This window comes from Chiloscyllium plagiosum, unplaced genomic scaffold, assembly GCF_037043375.1.
Source record: "Chiloscyllium plagiosum isolate Xiang-an unplaced genomic scaffold, Cpla_swu_hap1 HiC_scaffold_34, whole genome shotgun sequence".
Classification (NCBI taxonomy): Eukaryota; Metazoa; Chordata; class Chondrichthyes; order Orectolobiformes; family Hemiscylliidae; genus Chiloscyllium; species Chiloscyllium plagiosum.
This window is the reverse complement of record NW_028270172.1, coordinates 21107564-21131469: the sequence shown is the minus strand read 5'-3', so window position 1 is coordinate 21131469 and position 23906 is coordinate 21107564. Positions and strand designations below refer to the sequence as shown.

Below are 23906 nucleotides of genomic sequence, written 5' to 3'. Positions count from 1 at the left end.
CTAAGTACATTCTTAACCACCATTTCTCCATGTGACACAAACTTAAAGGAATTATCTACCTGAATCCTTGGCTTTCTGTTCTGCCACACTACCCAGTGCCCTACCATTAATAGTACAAGTTCTGCCCTTGTTTGTTTTTATCAAAATGCAATACCTTGCTTTTATCCAAATTAAACTCCATCCACCACTCCTCAGCCCGTTGATCCAATTGATCAAAATCTTTTTGAAATCTTAGATAATCTTCTTCACTGTCCACTATACCCAAATTGTGGTGTCATCTGCAAGCCTACTACGTTCTCATCTAAGTCATTTATATAAATGACAAGTAAAAGTAGACCCTGGTGACATTGTGCTAACGCTACACAGCATTCCTTCCAGGACTAAGATAACTGTAAAAGATATGATCCCAAGTGCTATCCACAGATGTGGTCCAGATGTGATCCCGCCCACCTTCCGAGGACCCCTTCGCCCACCTCCAACACACTGCATCCACCTGGACACACCCCGCGCTGGCCTATTACCTGCCCTCGACCTCTTCATTTCCAACTGCTGCTGGGACATTAACCGCCTCAACCTGTCGACCCCCCTCCCCCACTCCAACCTCTCACCCTCACAACGCGCAGCCCTCCAATCCCTCTGCTCCAATCCTGACCTCACCATCAAGCCAGTGGATAAAGGGGGCGCAGTGGTAGTCAAACTGAAGCCAAACCCCAACTCGAAGACACCTCTTCCTACTGCCCCCTTGACCATGACCCCACCCCCCATCACCAAACCATCATCTCCCAGACCATACAGAACCTCATCACCTCAGGAGATCTCCCACCCACAGCTTCCAACCTCATAGTCCTGGTGCCCCGCACTGCCCGGTTCTACCTCTATCGCAAGATCCACAAGTCTGACCACCCTGGCCGACCCATTGTCTCAGCATGCTCCTGCCCCACTGAACTCATTTCTACCTACCTCGACACTGTCCTATGCCCCCTAGACCAGGAACTCCCCACATATGTTCGAGACACCACCCACGCCCTCCACCTCCTCAAAGACTTCCGTTTCCCCGCCCCCAACACCTCATCTTCACCATGGATCTCCAATCCCTCTACACCTCCATCAACCATGACCAGGGCCTCCAAGCCCTCTGTTTTTTCCTCTCCAGACATCCCCAACAGTACCTTTCCACCGACACACTCATTCGTTTGGCCGAACTGGTCCTCACCCTTAACAATTTCTCCTTCGAATCCTCCCACTTCCTCCAGACCAAAGGGGTAGCCATGGGCACACGTATGGGCCCAAGCTATGCCTGTCTCTTTGGCTGCATAGAACAGTTGATCTTCCGTAATTACACCGGCACCATTCCCCACCTCTTCCTCCGCTACACTGATGACTGCATTGGCGCCACCTCGTGCTCCTGTGAGGAGGTTGAGCAATTCATCAACTTCACCAACACCTTCCACCCTGACCTTAAATTTACCTGGAGCATCTCTGACACCTCCCTCCCCTTCCTGGGCCTCTCCATCTCCATTAATGATGACATTTTTTACAAACCCACTGACTCCCACAGCTACCTGGATTACACCACTTCCCACCCTACCTCTTGCAAAAATGCCATCCTGTATTCCCAATTCATCCGCCTCCGCCGTATCTGCTCCCACGAGGACCAGTTCCATCACAGAACACACCAGATGGCCTTCTTCTTTAGAGACCGCAATTTCCCTTCCCACGTGGTTAAAGTTGCCCTCCAATGCATCTCGCCACACCCCGCACCTCCACCCTCAGACCCCACCCCTCCAACCGTAACAAGGAAAGAATACCCGTGGTGCTCACCTTCCACCCTACCAACCTTCACATAAACCAAATCATCCACCGACATTTCCGCCACTTCCAAAAAGACCCCACCACCAGGGATATATTTCCCCCCCCACCCCTTTCCTCCTTCCGCAAAGACCCCCATTCCCTCCGTGACTACCTGGTCAGGTCCATGCCCCCCTACAACCCACCCTCCCATCCTGGCACATTCTCCTGCCACCGCAGGAACTGTAAAACCTGCGCCCACACCTCCGCCCTCACCTCTATCTAAGGCCCTAAAGGAGCCTTCCACATCTATCAACGTTTTACCTGCACATCCACTAATATCATTTATTGTATCCATTGCTCCCGATGCGGTCTCCTCGACATTGGGGAGACTGGACGCCCCCTAGCAGAGCGCTTTAGGGAGCATCTCCGGGACACCTGCACCAATCAACCACACCACCCCATGGCCTAACATTTCAACTCCCCCTCCCACTCTGCCGAGGACATGGAGGTCCTGGGCCACCTTCACCGCTGCTCCCTCACCACCAGACGCCTGGAGGAAGAACGCCTCATCTTCCGCCTCTGAACACTTCAACCCCAGTGCATCAATGTGGATTTCAACAGTTTCCTCATTTCCCCTCCCCCCCCCCCCCCCCCCCCCCACCTCACCCTAGTTCCAAACTCCCAGCTCAGCACTGTCCCCATGACTTGTCCGGACTTGTCCTATCTGCCTATCTCCTTTTCCACCTATCCACTCCACCCTCTCCTCCCTGACCTATCACCTTCATCCCCTCCCCCACTCACCTATTGTACTCTATGCTACTTTCTCCCCACCCCCACCCTCCTCTAGCTTATTTCTCCACGCTTCAGGCTCTCTGCCTTTATTCCTGATGAAGGGCTTTTGCCCGAAACGTCAATTTCACTGCTTCTTGGATTTTGCCTGAACTGCTGTGCTCTTCCAGCACCACTAAACCAGTATCAGGGGTTTGTTTAACTATAGCTATAAAGAAGTAACTTTGTCTTGCTAGTGAAGTTAAATGGCCTGTGGATCAGTACATGATGAAAAGTCTGGCCAGGACAGTAGAAGCTCGAGGAGAAACCAAATCCAGAAGAGCATGGCAATGGCTGAGGAGTTTGGCCATTTGCTTAGAATTTTGTAGCGACATGTTCTGTCAAGACAATTTAAAGTGGTTTACTTCGAATCTAGTTAAACTGAAAGAGAGTGATCCAAGGATGCTGCCTGGCCTGCTGCGCTTTTCCAGCTCCTTGGATGCTGCCTGACCTGCTGCACTTTTCCAGCAACACATTTTTCAGCTCTGATCTCCAGCATCTGCAGTCCTCACTTTCTCCAACCTGAAAGAAAATGTCTACTTATTCGCTTTGAAACTCTGAGCTTCTGTATTGAATAAATATAAACACTTCATGCTTCATGAAGTCCTACCCACGTGTCCGAAACTCTTTGCAATCTATTTACAATTGAGGAAAAGCAAGAAGCAGTTCTGGAATGCATTTTTAAATGACCTGTGAGTTACATATCGTTATTTATCATCTGCTCATAGTTCTGTAATTTTTTTTTAAAACTGAGCTGGAGCAAGCTCTGAAGGGCAGCTATTGTTTTTCAAACCCCCCCCTGCCATCCTGCACCACTAAACATCATAATGGCACACAATTTATTATTTAGATTTAAGAGTTTAGGGCAAGTTCAAACTGAAGGGTTTTGTTTAAACAACACAGGGGTTTATTATGTCCGACTTTCAAGACAAATACCAAAGATTCATCACAGTTTTATGAGCTGCTGAGGTTTGAGTGGGGCCTGGTAGATCTCTCTCAAAATGCTAACTCTTGGATCTCTTCAATGATACCACTGAGTGCTTGGCCAGAAAGACGTTGTTTGACCAAGCAACTCCTTAAAAGGGTAGTTATGAGTGCTCCGAGCTGTTACAGAAAAGGAAAGATCCTTCACTGTTTCACTAACTAGAAATGATATGGAACGGAATAGACAAGTGCTCTTGAGATAAACTACTTCCTCTAAAGCAGCTCTGCTGTTGTTTATCTAAAGAATAAGCAGAACCAGAGCTATTGCCAATGTGATGCGTGACAAGGGAAGGCTCAAAAACTTAGGAAAGATGAGGGAATAGGGCAGTTGAAAAGAATAGCTTTGCCAGGAATATGAGGGATTGCTTACCTGTCACTTAGCAAAGAACATTTTGTACAGTAACTGTGAATCAGATACTGCAAATCACAGTGGCCCAAATTTTAGTGTGCACACAGTTCTCTTTACTCAGCTGACTTGCCTGAATTGTATCATTTGGTGTAAATGTTATTCTGAAATATATCCAGATTCTATCAATACCTTGAAATTTGTCACTTTTTAAACTTGTATTCAAAGGTTTCCAAGTATCAGAGTGGGATAGGAACTCTATGCACAATCTGGATTAGTGGTGCTGGAAGAGCACAGCAGTTCAGGCAGCATCCAAGGAGCAGCGAAATCGACGTTTCGGGCAAAACCCTTCATCAGGAATAAAGGCAGAGAGCCTGAAGTGTGGAGAGATAAGCTAGAGGAGGGTGGGGGTAGGGAGAAAGTAGCATAGAGTACAATAGGTGAGTGGGGGAGGCGATGAAGGTGATAGGTTAGGGAGGAGAGGGTGGAGTGGATAGGTGGAAAAGGAGATAGGCAGATAGGACAAGTCCGGACAAGTCATGGGGACAGTGCTGAGCTGGGAGTTTGGAACTCGGGTGAGGTGGGGGGGGGGGGAAGGGGAAATAAGGAAACTGTTGAAATCCACATTGATGCCCTGGGGTTGAAGTGTTCCGAGATGGAAGATGAGGCATTCTTCCTCCAGGCGTCTGGTGGTGAGGGAGCGGCGGTGAAGGAGGCCCAGGACCTCCATGTCCTCAGCAGAGTGGGAGGGGGAGTTGAAATGTTGGGCCATGGGGCAGTGTGGTTGATTGATGCTGGTGTCCCAGAGATGTTCCCTAAAGCGCTCTGCTAGGAGGCGCCCAGTCTCCCCAATGTAGAGGAGACCGCATCGGAAGCAATGGATACAATAAATGATATTAGTGGATGTGCAGGTAAAATTTTGGATGTGGAAGGCTCCTTTAGGGCCTTGGATACAGGTGAGGGCGGAGGTGTGGGCGCAGGTTTTACAGTTCCTGCGGTGGTAGGGGAAGGTGCCAGGATGGGAGGGTAGGTTGTAGGGGGGCATGGACCTGACCAGGTCGTCACGGAGGGAACGGCACCCCTTTCAATCATCCGCCGACATTTCCACCACCTCCAAAAAGACCCAACCACCAGGGATATATTTCCCTCCCCACCCCTTCCCTCCTTGACTACTTGGTGAGGTCCACGCCCCCCTACAACTCACCCTCCCATCCTGGCACTTTCCCCTGCCACCGCAGGAACTGTAAAACCTGCGCCCACACCTCCTCCCTCACCTCTATCCATGGCCCTAAAGGAGCCTTCCACATCCATCAAAGTTTTACCTGCACATCCACGAATATCATTTATTGTATCCATTGCTCCCAATGCGGTCTCCTGTACATTGGGGAGACTGGGCGCCCCCTAGCAGAGCGCTTGAGGGAGCATCTCCGGGACACCTACACCAATCAACCACACCACCCCATGGCCCAACATTTCAACTCCCCCTCCACACTGCCAAGGACATGGAGGTCCTGGGCCACCTTCACCGCCGCTCCCTCACCACCAGACGCCTGGAGGAAGAACGCATCTTCCGCCTCGGAACACTTCAACCCCAAGGCATCAATGTGGACTTCAACAGTTTCCTCACTTCCCCTTCCCCCACCTCACCCTAGTTCCAAACTTCCAGCTTAGCACTGTCCCCATGACTTGTCCGGACTTGTCCTACCTGCCTATCTCCTTTTCCCCCTATCCACTCTACCCTCTCCTCCCTGACCTATCACCTTCATCCCCTCCCCCACTCACCCATTGTACTCTATGCTACTTTCTCCCCACCCCCACCCTCCTCTAGCTTATCTCTCCACACTTCAGGCTCTCTGCCTTTATTCCTGATGAAGGGCTTTTGCCAGAAATGTTGATTTCGCTGCTCCTTGGATGCTGCCTGAACTGCTGTGCTCTTCCAGTACCACTAATCCAGAACCTGGTTTCCAGCATCTGCAGTCATTGTTTTTAACTCTATGCATGTTGCCCATCTGTATATATAGGTTTGTGATCTGGTGTTATCATTCGTTAGATCATGACCCACTCCCACTCTCATCCCCCCTTCACTGTTGCGAGCCATTTAATGCAGGAAACCGCTATTGTCAAGTTGAATGGTGGAAGAGAGTTAACAGGGTGAATGATTTGCTTGCTTTTTTCTCTCTCATTTTCACCATCACCCTCATTGAAAACTCCTATATTCTGGCTCCTGCATACTGTAGGTGAAAGGTTTCACATGCATTTCCTAGAGGGGAGGAGACAACGAAGGGGGAAGGAGAGCAAATGATAGAGGGGGGAAGGAGTGAAGGAACTGATGAGCAAGCAAGTGGCAAATGTGTTCTCCTTCAGGATTCTATGCATTCCTGCCTCTGCTAGAGGGAACCAATCCAGTTATCACAAGGTTACTCTCTCCAATTCAATGAGTTATGATTCTCAACAAAGATACTGTGCAGGTTGAAGGGAAATCTTCCTTGTAACTCCTCGAGTTTTCGATCTTTGCTTCTTGCAGTAATTTAGGGAGGCTTCCTTGCTGTAGATTTCTCGGTTTAAATATTATTTTCCAACAACTCACCAGAAGAAGCCAGGATTTCTTTCTGCAGAGTAATGTCAACCATTCAGTGCTAAAGGTTTGTCAATATTAGCCTCGGACATTCTCTACTAGTGTCTGTTCAGGGTCTCAAATGGAGGACATTTCATTGTTCTTCCTGGCAACTAAAAACATTAAAGGTAAACAGAATATTCTTCCTGATCTAAACAATGGAAACCATGAAATAAATATACGATCTGAACCATTGGACAAATCTTTGGAATCTCTGTTTGATGCCCCTAATTATCCAAAGCTAACACTGGACGTAAAAGGTTAAAAAATGTTACCATTTAGAGATTGGCATCAGCTATCAATGATTTTGGCAGAAACTATTTGACCTGTCAAGATTGGGTTTAACCAAGAGAACTTTATTACCTTTTAAGTGTTCCAGTATGAATAGATGATTACAAATGGTGTGGTGAACAGATGTGCATTTATATTCATCTCCCTCTTGGCCTAAAACACTCCTCTGCATAATATCTGTTGTATTTTTTAAGATTATGTATATTCCTTGTGGATTTTTTTCCTATAACTTGAGATTTCGACACTGTATTTTTCTTCTTTACGCAGCATATGTCAAAATTGAAGTTCTTTGTTTCTGAATGCTCAGTGTGTACAGCTGCAAAGTCAATTGTTCGATTGCTGAGGCAATCACTGCACACTCCTGAACTAAAGTACATACATCCCATCGTCTACTGCAGCTGATATCAAATATGTTTTACTTTTTTTCTCAAAAGACAAACATTGATTCAAGAAGAAAGCATGTTTCCAACTTGTTATTGTCGTTAGTTTAATTGAATATTGCTAAAAAGAGAGACATTTGGCTGAAGTTCCTTTAATTGCAGTTAGCAGGACAAACACCAGAATGTCAAATTATAAACAGGCACCCACAATTTATACTATAGGAGGAAATAGATGTCGATTGCTTGGTATTGCTTAAAGCAATAGGGAACTGTAGGCTCCTGAAGCTCTTGGCTATACAAAAAAAGCTGTGAGCCTTCAATATATACCTTTTTATGTGTGTATGTACATTGCTTATCTCATATGTAAATTGGGACATGTTACAAGCTTGACTTCTTAAACTGGTTGTTAATATAGCAGTTAGCACACCCATCACCAAACATAGACAGAAATCTGAATTTAGAGCAGGAAAAGATCATTCTTTACCTCAATCCTGCTCTGCTATTAGACAAGACGATGACCAATCTAATTGTAATCTTGTTCAGGATTGTTCATAGAACATAGAGCATTACAGCGCAGTATAGGCGCTTCGGCCCTCGATGTTGCGCCGCCCTGTTGTACTAATCTGAAGCCCATCTAACCTACACTATTCCATGTATGTCCATATGCCTGTCCAATGGCGACTTAAATGCACTTAAAGTTGGCGAATCTACTAACGTTGCAGGCAAAGCATTCCATACCCTTACTACTCTCTGAGTAAAGAAGCTACCTCTGGCATCTGTCTTATACCTATCTCCCCTCACTTTAAAGTTGTGTCCCCTCGTGTTTGCCATCCCCATGCTTGGAAAAAGGCTCTCCCTGTCCACCCTATCTAACCCTCTGATTATCTTGTATGTCACTACTAAGTCATGTCTCAACCTGCTTCTCTCTAACGAGAACAGCCTCTAGGCCCTCAGCCTTTCCTCGTAAGACATTCCTTCCATACCTGGCAGCATCCTAGTAAGTCTCCTCTGCACCCTTTCCAAAGCTTCCACATCCTCCTTATAATGCGGTGACCAGAACTGTACACAATACTCCAAGTGCGGCTGTACCACAGCTTTGTACAGCTGCAGCATAACCTCCTGGTTCCGGAACTCAATCCCTCTATTAATAAAGGCCAAAACACTGTATGCCTTCTTAACAACCCTGTCAACCTGGGTGGCAACTTTCAGGGATCTGTGTACGTGGACACTGAGATCTCTCTGCTCATCTGCACTCCCAAGAATCCTACTATTAGCCCAGTACTTTGCATTCCAATTACTCCGGCCAAAATGTATCACCTCCCACTTGTCCTCATTAAACTCCATTTGCCACCTCTCAGCCCAGCTCTGCAACCTATCTATGTCTCTCTGTAACCTACTACATCCTTCGTCACTATCCACAACTCCACCGACCTTAGTGTCGTCCACAAATTTACTAACCCACCCTTCTAAGCCCTCATCCAGGTCACTTATAAAATTGACGAACAGCAGTGGACCCAATACCGGCCCTTGCGGTAAGTCGCTAGTAACTGGATACCAAGATGAACATGTTCCAGCAACTACAATCCTCTGTTTTCTTTCAGCAAGCCAATTACTGATCCAAACTGCTATGTCTCCCACAATCCCATTCCTCCGCATTTTTTATAATAGCCTACTGTAGGGAACCGTATCGAACGCCTTGCTGAAATCCACATACACCACATCAACTGGTTTACTCTCATCTACCTGTTTGGTCACTTTGTCAAAAAACTCAATAAGATTTGTTAGGCACGTCCTACCCTTCACAAAACCGTGCTGACTGTCCCTGATCAGATTATTCTTTTCTAGATGGTTATAAATCCTATCTCTTGTAACCTTTTCCAACACTTTACTAACAACTGAAGTGAGACTTGCTGGTCTGTAATTACCAGGGTTGTCCCTTCTACCCTTTTTGAACAAGGGAACCACATTTACTATCCTCCAGTCCTCAGGCACTATTCCTCTAGATAATGATGATTTGAAGATCAATGCCAAAGGCTTTGCTTCCCAGAGGATCCTAGGATAGATCCCATCCGGCCCAGGGGACTTGTCTATTTTCACACTCTGCAATATTTCTAATACCTCTTCCTTGTGAACCTCCATCTCTTCTCGTCTAGGTGCAAGTATCTCTGTATCTTCCTTGCCAACATTTTCATTTTCTATAGTGAACACTGTTCAAGTAGTCCTGTCCAATCATAGAATCATGCTGATTGGTAGATGTTCTGTTTTGGGATTCTGTAAGGGCAGGCTGGTTGAGAAAAGTCTGTAATAATATGGTTGCTGTTTCAAATCTTTCTCTCCATTCCCAATGTTCCATTCTATGCAGTGCGCTGCCTATACAGTACTCTGGGCTTTTGATCCCTTCCCTTAAAACTGAAGTCCTTAGCTGACTGTCTCTCTTCCACAACTTGCGCACTTTGGAAAGCAACACATTATTTTTTTAACAAAATGATCTGGTCTTAATTTGCATTCCTTTTACTTCTGAAGGTTTCTTTGTTATATGCCGTGAACCTTCAATTTAAGACTTCTCTAAGTTAAAGTGGCTTTATCTGTAGTGTAAACATGTGTGTGTATTAGAGGATGATTGACCGGATGCATACATCTCTCTCTACCTTTAGAGCCATAAGTTGCTTGCCCAGATGGAACAGCCACATAGATATTTTCTAATGAACCTGTTCCGAGATGTTATTGCACGCCTCTGGAGCAGGGATGACTTGAACCAAGGGATCCTGATTCAGAAGTAGGGACGTTATCCCTGCCCTGAAAGAGCCTCTTGGAACAGTCACATTGCCTTGAGGAATTGGGCATCTTTCTCCAGTTCTTTCAACCGGAGAAGGTTAAGTTTCACTCTTGCCCTCCAACTTTCATAAAGGAAAGCAGTGAGAGACTTCAGTCTCAAGACCTTTCCAATGACTGGTCTGTGCCTAATTCTCAAGACTGGGGGTCAGTTTAGCTCAGTTGGCTGCATGGCTGGTTTGCGAAGCAGTGTGATGCTGACAGTGTGGTTTCAATCTCCACAGTGGCTGAAGTTACCATGAAGGACTCTCCTTCTCAACCTCATTCGTCTTGCCTGAGTGTTTTGACCTTCTGGTTAAATCACCACCAATTGTGTGTCTCTAATGAGAGTACAGCCCTATGGTATGGTGAGACTAAGGCAACTTGACTTGATTGTCAAGACTGTCCTGTGATTGTCTTCTACGAAGAAACAGGACAGAAATTTCTAGAATTTACTTCAGCCATGAAATGGAGCCTTTCATCTGGATCCCAAGTCCCAAGATAATTCTGTAGGTCAGCTTATTCTAATATAAGTTAAGGTTGGGTCTTGGTTCATACTCTCTCCAGTTGACATTGTGTAGGTATTCACATGAGGTTTAAGATTAAATGCCTCTAATGCTACTGCCCTGAAACTAACTAAATGTTAATTACTGTTGTGTTTGAAGCAAAAGAAATTCACCAAAAGTCACGTGCCATAGTTCAGCCATTTATGGATCTACATTACTTGTTGCATAACCATGTGACTGACTGCTCAGTTATTGGTGCAGCATGGATGACTTTTTGTAATGTAATCTAAACTGTTATGGAAGGTTGTGATCCATAAATCTAAATATTCTTAAAATCTGATTTATTATTAGATGACCATTCACATACTTGAATAAACGTCAGAATTTGTGACCACCCGAGAATAGATTAAATAATGTTGCTTCAATATTTGACAATCGTTGCAGTTATGTTTCTGAGATACCAGCTGTTTATGCTTTACCATGACCCGCTCTGAATCTTAAATAAATGCAATTGCTTTTGTTCCTGCAGCTCTTGGCCAGATTATGCTGTATGTGGATGGAATGAATGGGGTGATTGACCACAGTGAAACTATCCAATGGCTCTACACACTCATAGGGTCAAAGGTAAGATGCAATAACAGTACCGTAAAACCCACAGCAGAGTATTGAACAGTTAGTACTTTCATTGCTGCAATCGAGGTGATTGCAGTATGTGTCCTGTTTACTTAGATCAGATTCCAGGAGGCTTGATTGTGCAAGTTGGGTAGGTTTGTGAATTATATAACATTTGCTCTCCCACAGCAATTTGTCTTGTATAGTTGGCTTTGCACAATGTTGGAGTTATTGTTGTATGCATTAATGATTTTCCAAACCAGTATTAGTGCTCTCAGCAAATTCCTGTGGTAAGATAGCACTGAGCAGAACCACTGACTGAAAAGACTGAAGATAAAGAACAAGAGGCTTCCTCTGTACATACAGCATCAATAACATGGAGCGATCATTTTCACCCTCTCCCTCAATACAGCATAATGAAAGAAAGGTGCTGATAACAACCAATGCTGGAATTCACAGCAGGTCAGGCAGCATCCACTGAGAAAGAGCAAGCTAACCTCTCTAGTTGAGATAGCTTCATCAGAGCTCAAGTCATCCAGACTCTGTTAGCTTGGTCTTTCTCCGTGGGTGCTGTCTGACCTGCTGTGAATTCCAGCGTTGGTTGTTATCAGTACAGATTGCAGCATCTGCAATAATTTGTTCCTACATGAAAGAAAGGTACTTGAAAGATGAATCAAATACAGGAAATGTCCTCTGAACTCCATTTATTATAGTTTGCCTGCAATAGGCAGATATAATGGAACATTGTACAAGCAACAGTTGTTATACTGGGTTCAGAGCCAACAAGATTTTGACTTTTTAGTGAATATAGTTTGTCAACTAAACAGAATTGGTCAAACCACTCTCTGAATCAGCAGTTAAGGGTGGTAAACCAGAAACAGCGGAGAGAAAACTGTCAGAATCGTGGCTATGTTTGGAATGGGTCACAGCCTACTCCGACTGCAATTTGAAATATTTTGGCCTATTAACTTGTCTCTTTAACAACCAAACTCCTGAGGCAGAGCTGATAATTCTCCAAGTTTGATGCTTTTCATCTCCACTCTTCGGCAACGCAAACATTTTTCTTGGTTGCGTGCAGCTGTGAAAATTGCAGAAGTTGTTGGTGTATATCTGAAAGAAGTTGCCTACTTTCGATTTAACAATGGGTTAAGGCTGTAGTGTAAAATAAACACTAATTAGTATCCGTTGATAGGTTTCTGGAAAGATTGCATAGACCTGCTCTGCACTTGGATGATGTAATGCTCTTGCAGAGCATTGAACAGTTAGTACTTTCATTGCTGCAATTGAGGTGATTGCATTATTGCCCTGTTTACTTAGATCAGATTCCAGGAGACTTGAATGTGCAAGTTGGCTCATTGTGTTTGCATTGGTAAACCCAGCTTGCTTTTATTTGACAGCGTATCCCAAAAACAAATACAAAGAATGCAAGTCTGCCATCAGATTCAGGAAGGCTAATTTTAGGAGAAGAAATATTGATGGGCTGGCATCTGCACCAATGAGCACCAATATGAATGCCGGAGTCTGGATTCGATTAGAACAAGTTTATAATCAAGTTTAATTGAAGAGTTGGTATCTTTTTTGATCGATGGTAGCAGTGTGGCTGCTTGGAGAGTTGTAAAGTGGCCATGTCTTGTCAGTGGTAAAGGAAAGCCAGCTGTCTATGAGCACATTCAGCATCTACACTGAATAAAACCAGTTTGAAATCCACAGTCAAACTACATTTTAAATTCCATTGTCCATAAACTCCCACATTGCCTTCCCACCTACTCCTGTCCAATCTGTAATTTTATACCTGCCCAGTTGACACCCTTTAACGACCAACTGCTTATTATCTGAAGCTTCTTCCTATCCTACCACCATGTTTCAATGATTTCTGGGAAGCCTTATAGGGCACCTGTCTCAGGCATTGGATGTGATGGGTTGAGGAATGACTCCCTCAAGGTTTCTCCTCTGTGCCAGGGCTTTCGGGCAATGAAACAATCTTGCAATGTTAAGGAGCTGCTCCTCACTGGACATAACTCGTGCAGTGTAAGCAGAATTAAGAGGAAAAAGAGAGGAACACAGCTAAGTTTGTCCTAGCCACGTGAACATTAGTATTACTAAAAAGTGAAGCGTATGGAGTAGACTATAGGCAGTAAAGTTTATGGGATGGTCTTTCAATAATGTAACAGTAAGATTAGTGCCTGGTATCCCTCTGAATACCATTGTATTGTTGTATTTGGGTCAAACTATAATAAAGAAGCTCAAACCTGAAACCAGTTCTTGAAAAAGCAAGATCGCTAAGTCATCTTGAGCCCTAGCTCATGGATGTGGGCAACAAATCTCACAACCAAAGATAATGATGGAGACTGGATTCACTGCCTGGAAAGCTGTTGCAGGTATGAAGATCAGGAAACAGGCCTCAAATCATTTGCACTAAAAAAAAAATCATTGTTTTTTCCTCCAAATATTGTTGGGACAGCTTTAAAAAGAACTAGCAGCCAGAAAAGCCACAGCTGCTGTGGAGAAACATTTTCTAAACAGAAACCTCTGCAGAGAAATTACCACAGTCCGCTGTATTTCAGAATGGTGCATTTTTACAACTGGTGATAGGGGGAATGAGCAAAGCAGTGAGAGCACTTAAAAATGCATTAGTAACCAGGGAGAGAAATCTGGGTTGATGACCCATGAAAAGAGGCCGATGACCGGGCTCCCAAATCCGATCTGATCCTCAGAGAAAAGAAAAAGTTTTTGCTTCTGTCCCATGTTCTAACCATCTTTCACAATTTCTAAACAACTTACTTGGTGACAGTTAAAAGCAAGCAAGTGAAAAAACATTCTTCAGACAGGCTTAAAATAAATCAAAGAAAAAAAGGGGAATAAAAATAGTTTTAAGAACAGAAAATGCTGGAGAAATCCAGCAGTTTCTGGCAGCAAATGTTAAGATTTCAACTCCAGTGTTTGGAACCTGAAGACTTTGGAAGGGGAATCATACTGGAGTTGAAATGTTATCTTTGTTTCTCTCTCCAGATGCTGCCAGACCTGCAGGGGCTTCTCCAGCATTTTGTTTTCATTTCAGATTTCCAGCAATCACAATATTTTGCTGTTGACTAAAAGTTTATTTTTGGAATTCAAAGTTTAAGGAGCCGCAATGGTGTAGTTTAGTGTTTCTGTTTTTATTTCTGATTTACAGCATTAGCAGTCCTTCCTTTTATTTCAGTCTTTTATTTATTAATTTGACAGTTTGAATGAGAAATTAATCAGCAACTAAGCATTTTCACCAAATTTTAATTGCTTTAAAAACAAGTTGAAGATAAAGAATGAAAGTATGAATCTAATCACACAGTTTGGAATGTGGCTTGAAAATACCTCCGATATTTTCGGAGGTCAAAGCAGCCATCTTTGATCTAATTAAAAATTCATTGATTCTTATTAATTGACATCATTTTGGGAGTTTCTACCATAAACCTTTCAGATGTTCTCCGACCATTTGATAAAGGGAGCCCAACCTTATGTTGAGAACAAAAATAGACTAGCAGAAACTTTTTAGCACTACTACAACAATATTTAGAATAACAAAGATTTAACAACAATTGTAATCAACTAAGAAATCAAATGGGCGTAGTCCAATGTAATCAGATTAGTAACAATTTATCACACAGATCAAAAATAATCATTAGCTTCAAGTACATATCAATAATCCGGCATTATAACAAAGTGTACCTGTTTTGTCTTTCCACCAGAAAAATTCAAGCTATTAGAACCGTATGATAGATCGGCAAATAGGAAAGCACAATTCTGAAGATTTCAAGTAGCTTCAGGATTGGATACCAAATCAAGTGCACAACAGATTAGCACACTTTTCTGCTTTTTAAAAATATACTGCCTGTTTTCCAATCGACCTGTTCAGAGATGTTATTACACACCTCTTGAGCAGGTGGGCCCTGAACCTTGGCCTCCCGGTTTAGAGATAGAGGCATTAGGAGTGAGCCACAACAGGGCCCCATATATCAGAAGAACATTAGATCATGTGTTACACAGACAACAGATCAATGAGAAACCAGTTATGTTTGACAACCACCTACTAGATTTTAATCGGTATTTCATTTTGAGAACAAATTGGACAGTTTAAGGACAGTCTTCAACAGCAGATGCTAACTCCCAAAACAGTCTGGAGATACTAATGAAGCTGTCTGAGCCATGAAGCTCTGGAAACCTATATCCAGAGATGTCTTGCAACCCAAATTGTCATTGATGTTTGGATAAATCGGCCGCTGATGAATTAGACAAAACAGGATCTAGCTCAAGGATGAGCTATCCAAGCAGCAGTGAATAGGGAGTCCAGAAAATTGTTCAAGAAGCATGGTTCAGCAAAAGTTCTATTAAATGCAGAATATTCTATAGAATGGTTACTATTTAAAGCATAATAGAGCATTTGACAGAAGAAGAGCAATCTCTCACCTGAAAATGATTGTATGTGTGAAACCATCAGTACAGAATCTGAGGCAACCTTAGCACAGGTGTGGTTTCAAAACCTCATCTCAGTGAAACCAAAGCTGTCCGCCTATAATCCAAAAATGTAATCATTGTGGCAAAAGAGATCACATCTAGCGGTTAAGCAAAGGTTTAAAGAATATACTCAGCATCAAGCCAAATAATTTCCGAGCTGACTTGTTTATTCATGCCTTGTTTAAGAAGCTTGAAGGACAGGCCAGTGCTAAAGCGAAGCAAGTTTTTTTATACAGGAAACAGTTACCTGTGGACAAGCAACATCACTCTTTTCTCATTGAAATTGTACCATCATGTGATCCAGATGTAAGTGACAGTGAAGCACTTTGTCAGAAAAAGCTATCTGATTCACTGATATCCTTACCTCATCTGGCCTGCATGTGATTCCAGATCACAACAGTATGATTGACACTTAACTGCCCTCCAGGCAATTAAGGATGGGTAATAAATGTTGGCCTAGCCTGTGATGCCCATATCTTCTTTTTTAAAAATGTAACAACCAAATTTTTCCATACATTTCTGCATCAATGCAAGACACTTGAGCAAGCGCTGCTGATCTAATGCAAGCCAGCAGACTAACATATCACTCGGGTAACACTCTAGGGACCTGGGTTTGAATCCTGCCGTGGCACATAGTGGAATGTGAATTCAATAAAAAATTGGAATCAAGAGTCAAATGGTCATGAAACTATTGCTGGCTGTCTGAAAAAAAAACCCCATCTGGTTCACTGATGTCCTTTTGAGGAAGGAAACTGTCATCCTTACCTGGTCTGGCCTACATGTAACTCCAGACCCACAGCAAAATGGTTCACTCTTAATTGCATCTGGGCCGTTAGGGATGGGCAATAAATGCTGGCCTCGCCAGTGATGCCCTCATCCTGTGAAAGAATTTAAAGAAAGCAACTTCACCTCTGCAATTTCCATACCTTGTCACTGACTTTCCTTACTCACCTGTCAATATAGGTGAATCACATGAAAGACTTGGGGGCAGTGTGAGCTATAATGTGCAGTAAATGTTTGTTTTAATAAGTAATCTAGATCAGTGTATGAAAATCAGGATTAATGACCAGGGAATAAAATGCTTGAATGTGCAAGGACTTCAGGGCCCTGGAGGAACCTTATGATGATGTCATGAAGCTGCTGTTCACTGGGTGTAAATACTATGGGCGGGCTGAGGAGAAAGAAAATCGTGCGGTGAATTGGTGGGACATCTGAAGTCTTAACCGTGTGCGTGTCAGAAACACATGAGCGTTACTAATCAGCACAACTATTGATGAGCATTAGCTGGGAGAGTTTATTGATTGGTTCTGCACAGAGTCAAATAGTTTTTACATTACAGAATGAAGCCATTTGACCCATCGTGCCTACACCAACTGTAAGTATTTTGATTTACTGCAAATTTCCTGTCTTTCCTCCATACCCTTGCAATTTGAATGGTTATTTAAATCAAAACAATCCCCTCTTGAATGCCTCAATTGAACCTACCTCGACTACACTTCCAGTGAGTGCATTCCCAGACCCTAACCACTCATTGTGAAAATGCTCACTCTCATCTTGCATTTACTGCTTTGCAAAACAGTTTTAAAATATGCCCTCTGGTTCTTGACCCTTTTATGTGCAGGAACAGTTTCTGCCTTGCTACTCTGCCCAGATCTAGTGTGATTTTGAAAAACATCAATCAAATCATGCTTTGTTTCTTTTTCCTTTCCTCCAAGGAAGACAGTCCCTGTTTCTTCAATCTGAGCCATAACTGAAGTTTTTCATCCCTGGAACCATTCTGCTAAACTTCTTCCACATGCATTCATTCTTCCTAAAATGTGTTGTCCAGAACTGCACATATTGTTACAGCTGAGGTCTAGCCAGAGTCCTATTAAAGATCAGCATAAACTCCCTGCTTTTTTACCTATATTACTATTAATGGAGCAAATTAACTGTATGCTTTATTAACCGTTCCCTCTACCTGTCCTGACACCTTTTTAGTTACTTGTGCACACATACATGTAGGTCTGTTTGCTTGTATACAGCCTTCAGAATGCTATCCTTTGTTTTTAGACCATCTTTCAGTATTCTTCATGCCAAAATGTATATTTTGATTTTTTTTTATTCTCACATGTACTGAGATACAGTGAAAAGTATTGTTTTGCATGCTAACCAGGTAAATCGTACAGGACTATATTAGAATAATAGAACAGAATGCAGAATATAGTATTACAGTTACAGAGAAGTTGCAGAAAGTTCAATTCTATTCTATGTGGGATCCATTCATAAGTCTGTTAACAATAGGGAAGAAGCTATTCCTCAATTTGTTGGTATGTGTTTTTCAAATTTTTATATCTTGTGCCTAATGGAAGAGAGTGAAAGTGAATAACTGGGGTGGGAAGACTCTTTGATTATGTTGGCTACCTTTCAAAGACAACAGGAAGTGTAGATCGAGTCAATGGATGAGTCTGATTTTCATGATGGACTGGGCTATATTCACAGCTCTAATGTTTTACGGTGTTGGGCAGAGAAGTTGCAGCACCAACAGTTGTGATTTATCCAGATGGGATGGTTTCTATGGTGAGTTTTTAAAAATTGGTAAGAGCCGTTGTGGATATGTCGGAATTCCTTAGCCTTCTGAGGAAATGGAGGCGCTGGTATGCTTTCTTGACCATAGTGTTGAAGTGGATGGACTAGGCCAGATTGTTGGTGATATTTACTCTGAGGAACTTGAAGCTCTCACCCACCTCCGCCTCAGTATCATTGATATAGACCAGGGTGTGTCCTCTACTCTGCTTCCTGAAGTTGATGACCAGCTCCTTTGTTTTGCTGACTATTGAGAGAGAGATTGCTGCCTTTATACCGTGCCATTAAGGTCTCAACCTCTTTATCCTGTACCGAGTCATCATTGTCTGAGATCTGACCCACTACAGTGATGTCATCAGCAAATATATAAATGTAGTTTTAGCTGAATTTGGCCACAGAGTTATAAGTCATAGAGATGTACAGCATGGAAACAGACCCTTTGGTCCAACCCGTCCATGCTGAGATATCCAAAAGTAATCTAGCCCCATTTTCCAGCATTTGGCCCATATCCCTCTAAACCCTTCCTATTCATATACCCATCCAGATGCCTTTTAAATGTTGTAATTGTATCAGCCTCCACCACTTCCTCTGGCAGCACATTCCACACACGTACTACCCTCTGCATGAAAAGGTTGCCCCTTAGGTCTCTTTTATATCTTTCCCGTCTTACCCTAAACTTATGCCCTCTAGTTCTGGACTCTCCCAACCCAGGGAAAATACTTTGTCTATTTACTCTATCCATGACCCTCATGATTTTATACAACTCTACAAGATCACCTCTCAGCCTCTGACGCTCCAGGGAAAATAGCCCTGACCAATTCAACTTCTCCCAATAGCTCAAATCCTCCAACCCTGGCAACATTCTTGTAAATCTTTTCTGAACCCTTTCAAGTTTCACAACATCTTTCCGATAGAAAGGAGACAGGAATTGCATGCAACATTCTAACAGTAGCCTAACCAAAGTCCTGTATAGCTGCAACATGACCTCCCAACTCCTGTACTCAATAAAGGAAAGCATACCAAACACTGCCTTCATTATCTTGTCTACCTGCAACTCCACTTTCAAGGAGCTATGAACCTGCACTCCAAGGTCTCTTTGTTCAGCAGCATTCCCTTAAGTGTATAAGTCCTGCTCATTGGCCCATCTGATCAAGATCCTGTTGTAATCTGAGGTAACCCTCTTCGCTGTCCCCTACACCTCCAATTTTGGCATCATCTGCAAACTTACTAACTATACCTCTTATGCTCACATCCAAATTATTTATGGAAATGACAAAAAGTAGAGGACCAAGCACCGATCCTTGTGGCACTCCACAGGTCACAGGCCTCCAGTCTGAAAAACGATCCTCCACCACCACCCCTCTGTCTTTTACCTTTGAGCCAGTTCTGTATCCAGCTAGTTCTGCCTGTATTCCATGAGATCTAACCTTGCTAACCAGTCTCCCATGGGGAACCTTGTCGAATGCCTTACTGAAGTCCACACAGATCACATCTACCGCTCTGCCCTCATTAATCCTCTGTTATGTTTTCAAAAAAACTCAATCAAGTTTGTGTGACATGATTTAAGTGTATAAGGTGTAGGTAAAAGGCTGAGTACACAGCGTTGTGTGGCACCAGAGTTGAGGATTGTTGTGGAGGAGGTGTTGTCACCTATCGTTACTGGTTGCGGTCTGTGGATCAGGAAGTCAAGGATCCAGTTGCAGAGGGCGGCAAAATCCAAGGTCTCCGAGTTTGGAGATGGATTTTCTTCGAATTATGGTGTTGAAGGTGGAGCTCAAGTCAATAAATAGGAGCTTGACGTAGGTGTCCTTGTTATCCAGATTATCCAGGGATGAGTGTAAGGCCAGGGCGATGGTGTCTGTTATGATGGTGGACAAGTTGTGTGTATCGAGGCAACCTGGGAAGCTGAAGTGGATGTGTGCCATTACTAACCTCTTGAAGCACTTCATAACGGTGAATGTCAGAGTCACTGGGCAGTAGTTATTGGGGTATATTGTCTGATTTTTCTTGGGATGACGGTGGTTGTCTTGAAGTAGGTGGGACCCTCACATTGTAATAAGGAGTAGTTAAAAATATCTGCAAATACTCCTGCCGGCTGGTCCATGCAGGATCTGAGTGCCCGGCTGGGGTCTCCATCCGGAACCAGTCGCTTTCTGTGGGTTCACTCTCCAAGACCGATCTGATGTCTGTGGTGATGACTGGGGTGTACCCAAGGCTGTCAGGGCAGGTGACATCATTTCACTGACCTGTTCAAAATGAGCATCGAGCTCATCAGGGAGAGATGCATTGTTGTCAGCGATTCTATTCGACTTTGCTTTGTAGCCCATCGTATTGTGCAAGCCTTGCTACAGTTGGTTTGTGTTCATGTGGTTAGGCTGGGGCTCCTGTTTACTCTGGTGATACCATCACTGCATTGAAATTCATCTGCCCAGTCCACCAGATTGTCCATTTCCTTTCAATAATCTGTCAATAAGGTTGAACCTGCTATACTTATGAATACTGTATATTGTAATGTTACATCTTAAAATATTATCAACAGCCCAAGATTGAAGGCGGCTTTTGACCTTGCGTTCTGGACCAGTCTGTCATGAACCCAAACCTTTCAATGTTAGCATAAAACCACACGCAAAAAAAGACCATCTACAGTGAGATACTCACTAAAGTTAGTTCCACGGTGGGTACTCCTTTTCCACATGCCCGTTTTTCCCTCCACCTCTCCCATCTCCCACTAACCCTCTTGGCCTCAACTTTCTTCCCCATCATATGACTCCTAGCTCTAGCTCTAGCTCTAGCTCCCTGGATTCTGAGGTCTGCTTCTGATCCCAGTCTTGGCTGCTGGTGTAACTACAGGGCAGGGAGCGAATGCAATTGGCCTACAGCTCCCTAAGGCAGGACTTCTGCTCGACTGGGAGATAAGTCTGTCAGTCCATCTTCATACGTTAACAAAGCTGCCAATTTTACTCATTATGGAAAGAATTGGGTGAAGAATATTTAGATTTGTGCCTCCATTTCACAGAGTTCAGAGAAACAGACAAGTTGCATGTATAAAATTAGCTTGTGCTGCTGCAGTTTCAACAAACCGTCTGTTCTCTGATCCTTCCCGATTTGTAGAGAGAAACAAAATACTGAGCTTACAGTGCCTAAGGTGAATGTCTTCTGTTGCGATCAGAATCGTTTTGGTTGTACAAGTAATCAGAAAGGGATGTTGGACCTTCAAGGCTTATGGTCTTGACTAGTTTTGAAATAAAACGCAGACTAATAAAAGGGCAAGTCATAAATCGGAGCCTCTCTTACAAACACAACTTCAGTCCCCCTCAATTCTTAACTGCATTTTCATCCTACTGCTGCCAGTGACATGAATTTGAAAATACAAGTGCTATTTGGTGCATCAGACTCATTACTGTTCTGACAATGCACATTATGAATTCTAAGCTGACCCTATTTAGTATGAAGGACAGTGAATAGTTGATGCTAAAACTTCAGAAATAAAAGCTTCAGCTTAATTTATGACTCAAAGCTAATGGAATTTATGCTACGGATACCAATTTAACATAGCTGGAGCTCCTTCGCTCTGTCCGTAGGAATGACCTTGACTCCACAGTTCAATAAACCCCTTGCTGTCATGTTAACATTTCTGTCCTGGGCTTGTTGCAATGTTCCACTGACACACAATGCAAGCTGGAGAAACAGCATCTTGTTTTCTGTTTGGGCATTTCACAGTCTCGTAGTCTCAATGTTGAATTCTGTAACTTCAGAAACTGACTGCACTGTGTTCTTCATTTTTGTTACATTCTCCACCATTCCCTCCCCCAACAGCCACAACATTGTCCTGTTTGTGTCGCATTTACTTGGCTCATAGTTTAGACTACCTATTCTCACCCTTTTGCACTTTAATTTATACCCATTTTGCAGCTCTCTTCTCATTTACCACTATCGACAATCCCTTTGTCTTCTGCACTGGGAATCTCCTGTCCCCTTGCTGCTCCTCCACATCTCAAAAGTAGCAAAATGTACATTTTTCGACACCTTTCAGTTCTGATGCAGAGTCATACTAGACTCAAACCATTAATGCTGTCTCTTTCTTCACTAATGTGGAGAGAGAAAGCGAGGTTCTCCAGCATTCTGTGTTTGTTTCAGATTTCCCGCCTCTGCAGTATTAATATAGCCAGCCTATTTCAGTTCCTATCAATACAGTCCTGCAAGCCTGGGTGAAGGAGAAAAAATAACGACCCTGACTTTGCTGACAAAATAATAGCAAGATTAATGTCCCTTGTCATTATTAACGTAGATTGGGAAATAACTTGTGAAGAGAAGCCCAGATCATTGTGAATTGCTGCAAGTTGCTGAATAATTTGCACCATTCTCTTGTTAGGCTTGTCGACATGACAGCTTATCCTTAACCTCCCTATGCATCTCAAGAAATTCCTGTGTTTGCAAATTAACTTGCCAGTTAAACCGTCTGCAGGAAGCTCGGGGTTCTACTCAATGGTGTACATTCCTGTTCATGAAATAAGTGTAATCTCTCGTGACCTCGGGAGTAAAAAGGTTACTTTTGAAACTCTCATTGCTACGGGTAATGTATTATTTTTCATTGCAATAGTCACTTTAGCACCATTGTGTTTTTTTTTGCAAGGAGAATGGGAAAAATTACTGGTTAAATATTGATGTCTGCACTTTCTAATAACTGTAGTACATTGTGAAAATCAATTGCAAATCCATCATCTCAGTGAAATCTTAATGCTTTATAATTGCCAACCTTTAATATGGGCTGCAGTACCCAGAGTGTCTTATACCTGGATGTATGTTTTCTTGCTGAGGTGGAAGATTCGTTTTCAGACATGTTGTCACCATACTGGGTAATATCATCAGTGAGCCTCTGGTGAAGCACAGGTGGTATGGCCCACTTTTTACTTGTGTTTGGGTTTCCTGTGATGATGCCATTTCCTGTGGTGATGTCACCACAAGAAACGACATCACTGACCCAAGGAAACCTAAATGCACAAGTGAAAAGTGGGTGATAGCACCAGTGCTTCATCAGAGGCTCACCGACGATGTTACCTCGTATGATCGCGAAATGCCTGAAAACGAACCTTCCGGCTCAGTGAGCAAACCTACATCCAGAACCTCAACCTGAGCTACAAATCTTCTCAAAACTCGCTGTCTTTTACCTGGATGTAAACTTGCATAACTTGGAGGTGAATGATGTTTACCAACAACTCCACTAGCTACCATTTGAAAGGCATATACATTTCAAATGCATTCAAAAAATGAGCAGCATAATATGAAACTTAAAGATGAATGTCTGAAGTTGCTGCCCGGGAATATTCTGAAGTTGCCACTCAATGAAACCAAGTATTATCAGGCTACCTTTTTGAGTTGGTCTTGCACTTCCAGCTAACATTCTCATTGCTTGGTCAGTGACTTCACTCTGCAGTTAAACCATGAGTTTTCTGTTAGTGTTTTGACAAATGTGGTATGGAAGCATTCATTGCAGTCTGCCTAAGTTACACAGAGCTAGAGTGATAATATTTTCAACATGTACATCTGAATGTATTAAACACTTTTTTTTTCTCTCAACTAGCGAAAGGTTACTTTCTCACATTGGGGTACTCTGTGTGGCTGATGTAAAAGAAAACACTTCTGTGTCTTACAGTTTGGACCCATTACTTCTCTCTCCTTTTTCTCCATTT

General features: G+C 43.2%; 1 protein-coding gene across 12 annotated transcripts in view; it reads left to right on the top strand.

Annotated features, from left to right (window-relative positions):
- Nucleotides 1-23906, top strand: part of fhod3b (formin homology 2 domain containing 3b) — a 598094-nt gene that overhangs the window by 337382 nt on the left and 236806 nt on the right. For all 12 annotated transcript variants that reach the window (XM_087978543.1, XM_043719366.2, XM_087978542.1 and 9 more), the window contains exon 6: nt 11081-11175. In XM_087978543.1, coding sequence (XP_087834669.1) covers nt 11081-11175 — 95 coding nt within the window. The remainder of the gene's footprint in view (nt 1-11080; nt 11176-23906) is intronic.